Below are 2,314 nucleotides of genomic sequence, written 5' to 3'. Positions count from 1 at the left end.
AATTCCTTCCTTTCCTTAGGACTCAGTTTTTCTGTCTGTACAATGGCATAACTTCTATCTGTTCCTCTGTAAAGGAGGACTGGGGTGGTTCAGGAGGTGTCAGAAAAGAGTATTTATAAGAGACCACAGACAATGGAATGTGGATGATTAACATATGATCAGTCTGTGGTTCTCAGACTGAGAAACCACTAAGATTTGAGTAAGAAGTTTGGGGGTAAATGAAGGGAAATGTAAAGAAAGTTTTATTAATGGGCCTCTGTAGACAGATGAAACTTGGTATGTGGTTTCATTAAGAATGGCCCTCATCACTAGAAGTAGAACCAGTATTTATCCCTAGTGCATGAACTGTCTCTTTGGAGCCCATTCCCTATGGAGAGATACCTTGCTCAGCATAGATAAGGGGGGAGGGCCTTGGTCCTGCCTCCAGTGATGTGACAGACTTTTTTTTTTATTGCACATCATTCCTTTATTATACTGATCTGGAAAAGAAGATTTAGTATGCCCAAAACAAGTTCTGAACCCACATGGTAGGGTCAAGCAGCTGGAACATGATTCAGACAGCGAAAGATAAAACCCTGGACATGATCAAGGGGCACTTCACCTCTAAAGACAAGGCAGAGGGGTCCTAACACACAGTAAGAGACACTCCTGTCCCTTGAGGACAAGGAGTTTATCCCACTTGATGTGAGGAATGGCTTATTTTCTGGTGACCACAGAGACTATTTCAATCACCACTAGAAACCTCAGAGGGGTTTTTGTGTACTGATAAATATATATGTACTTCTGTTTTTGTAAAAGTAAATGGAACACATAGACTTGACAGGATTGATCCCAACCTTCGGGGGCCAGCAGCTCCTTTAGGGTCAGAGAGGAAGGTAGTTCATCTTTTAAATGCAGGCTACTTTCACCTCCCACTGGAATGACTAAAGCCCCCAGTCACCTAACTGCAGAAGAGTGCAGGACAGGCTTCTCACTGGTCAGGCCACAGCATGGTTCCTCCCTGACCTCCTAAAGCAGACCCTTGTAAACAAAGGACTAAGAAAACTGTAATTACTACCTCTCAATTCTCCTGGGAGGGAGCCGTCCCTGGATGTGGACCAATAACCTGCACCCTAGAGGTGTTACTCTGACTAGATTCTATGAAGGGAGTGAGTGCAGGGAATAAAAGACTAAAACAAAATGGGAGCCACGGGTCCCCATCTGCAGCTACAACTTAAACTTAAGATCCTAAACATGGAGTCAGTGACGGGTGCTGGGAAGGGCGCAGGAGGCAGACAGGCAGGGAGGAGGGTCTCGGGGCAGAAGTCTGTCTGCACGCCTTCACTTCTTGGCCTTGCCCTGCGCGGCCACAGCTTCTATGGCTTTCCGCACAGTCTCTTCATCTCCCAGGAACTGCATGGGTTTAACGGGCTTCAAGTTCTTGTCCAATTCATAGACAATGGGAATGCCAGTTGGCAGGTTCAGCTCCATGATGGCCTCTTCTGAGAGACCCTCCAGATGCTTGACGATCCCCCGAAGGCTGTTGCCATGGGCTGCAATCAGGACTCTCTTCCCCTCTTTGATCTGGGGGACAATCTCTTCATTCCAGAAGGGCAGTGCTCTGGCAATAGTGTCCGTCAGGCTCTCACAGGACGGTAGCTGGTCCTCAGTAAGGTCTGCGTACCTGCGATCCTTACTGATGTTGCTGTAGAAGGGATGGTAAGGCTCCATTGGCGGTGGTGGGACATCGTAAGATCGCCTCCAGATCTTTACCCGTGCCTCACCATGCTTAGCAGCAGTTTCTGCTTTATTGAGACCAGTCAGCCCCCCATAGTGTCGCTCACTGAGGCACCAGGTCCTGACCACTGGCAGCCACATCTGGTCAATGGCATCCAGGACTGTCCAGAGGGTCCGGATTGCTCTCTTCTGCACGGAGGTGAAGCAGATGTCGAATTTATAGCCAGCATGTCTCAATGCCTGTCCGCTGCGCTTCGCCTCCTCGTGGCCCGCCGGGCTCAGGTTGGCGTTGTACCAGCCGCTGAAGCAGTTCTCCAGGTTCGTGCCGGATGAGGACCAGCTTGTAGGCAGCCATGGCGATAGGCAAGGGGATGCAGCAAAGACTGAGGCTCGCTGAGATTCTGCTCACAGCCCGCTCCACACTCGCGCCTGCGCACTTGCCGATGTGACAGACTTTATTGACTCCCCATGGGAGGCCTCACCCTCTCTGAGAAGTGGATACAGGGTGGGGTGGGGAGAAGGTGGGAGGAGTGGGAAGACAGGAGGGAGAGGAAACTGGGATTGGTCTGTAAAATAAGATTGTTTTAAAAATAAAAAA

At 49.5% G+C, this 2,314-nt stretch overlaps 1 protein-coding gene across 1 annotated transcript; it reads right to left on the bottom strand.

The window, feature by feature from the left end:
* Nucleotides 1-925: 925 nt before the first annotated feature.
* LOC101983096 (phosphoglycerate mutase 1-like) lies at nucleotides 926-2,089 on the bottom strand. The gene is given in 2 exon segments (XM_013353160.2): nucleotides 926-2,038; nucleotides 2,040-2,089. Coding segments are annotated over 2 exon segments (750 nt in total). The 5' UTR covers nucleotides 2,072-2,089; the 3' UTR covers nucleotides 926-1,320.
* Between the last annotated feature and the right edge of the window lie 225 nt (nucleotides 2,090-2,314).

The sequence above is a fragment of the Microtus ochrogaster genome, unplaced genomic scaffold (genome assembly GCF_000317375.1).
Source record: "Microtus ochrogaster isolate Prairie Vole_2 unplaced genomic scaffold, MicOch1.0 UNK3, whole genome shotgun sequence".
Taxonomy (NCBI): Eukaryota; Metazoa; Chordata; class Mammalia; order Rodentia; family Cricetidae; genus Microtus; species Microtus ochrogaster.
Note: the sequence above shows the minus strand (reverse complement) of the source record. Positions and strands in the feature narration are given on the sequence as shown.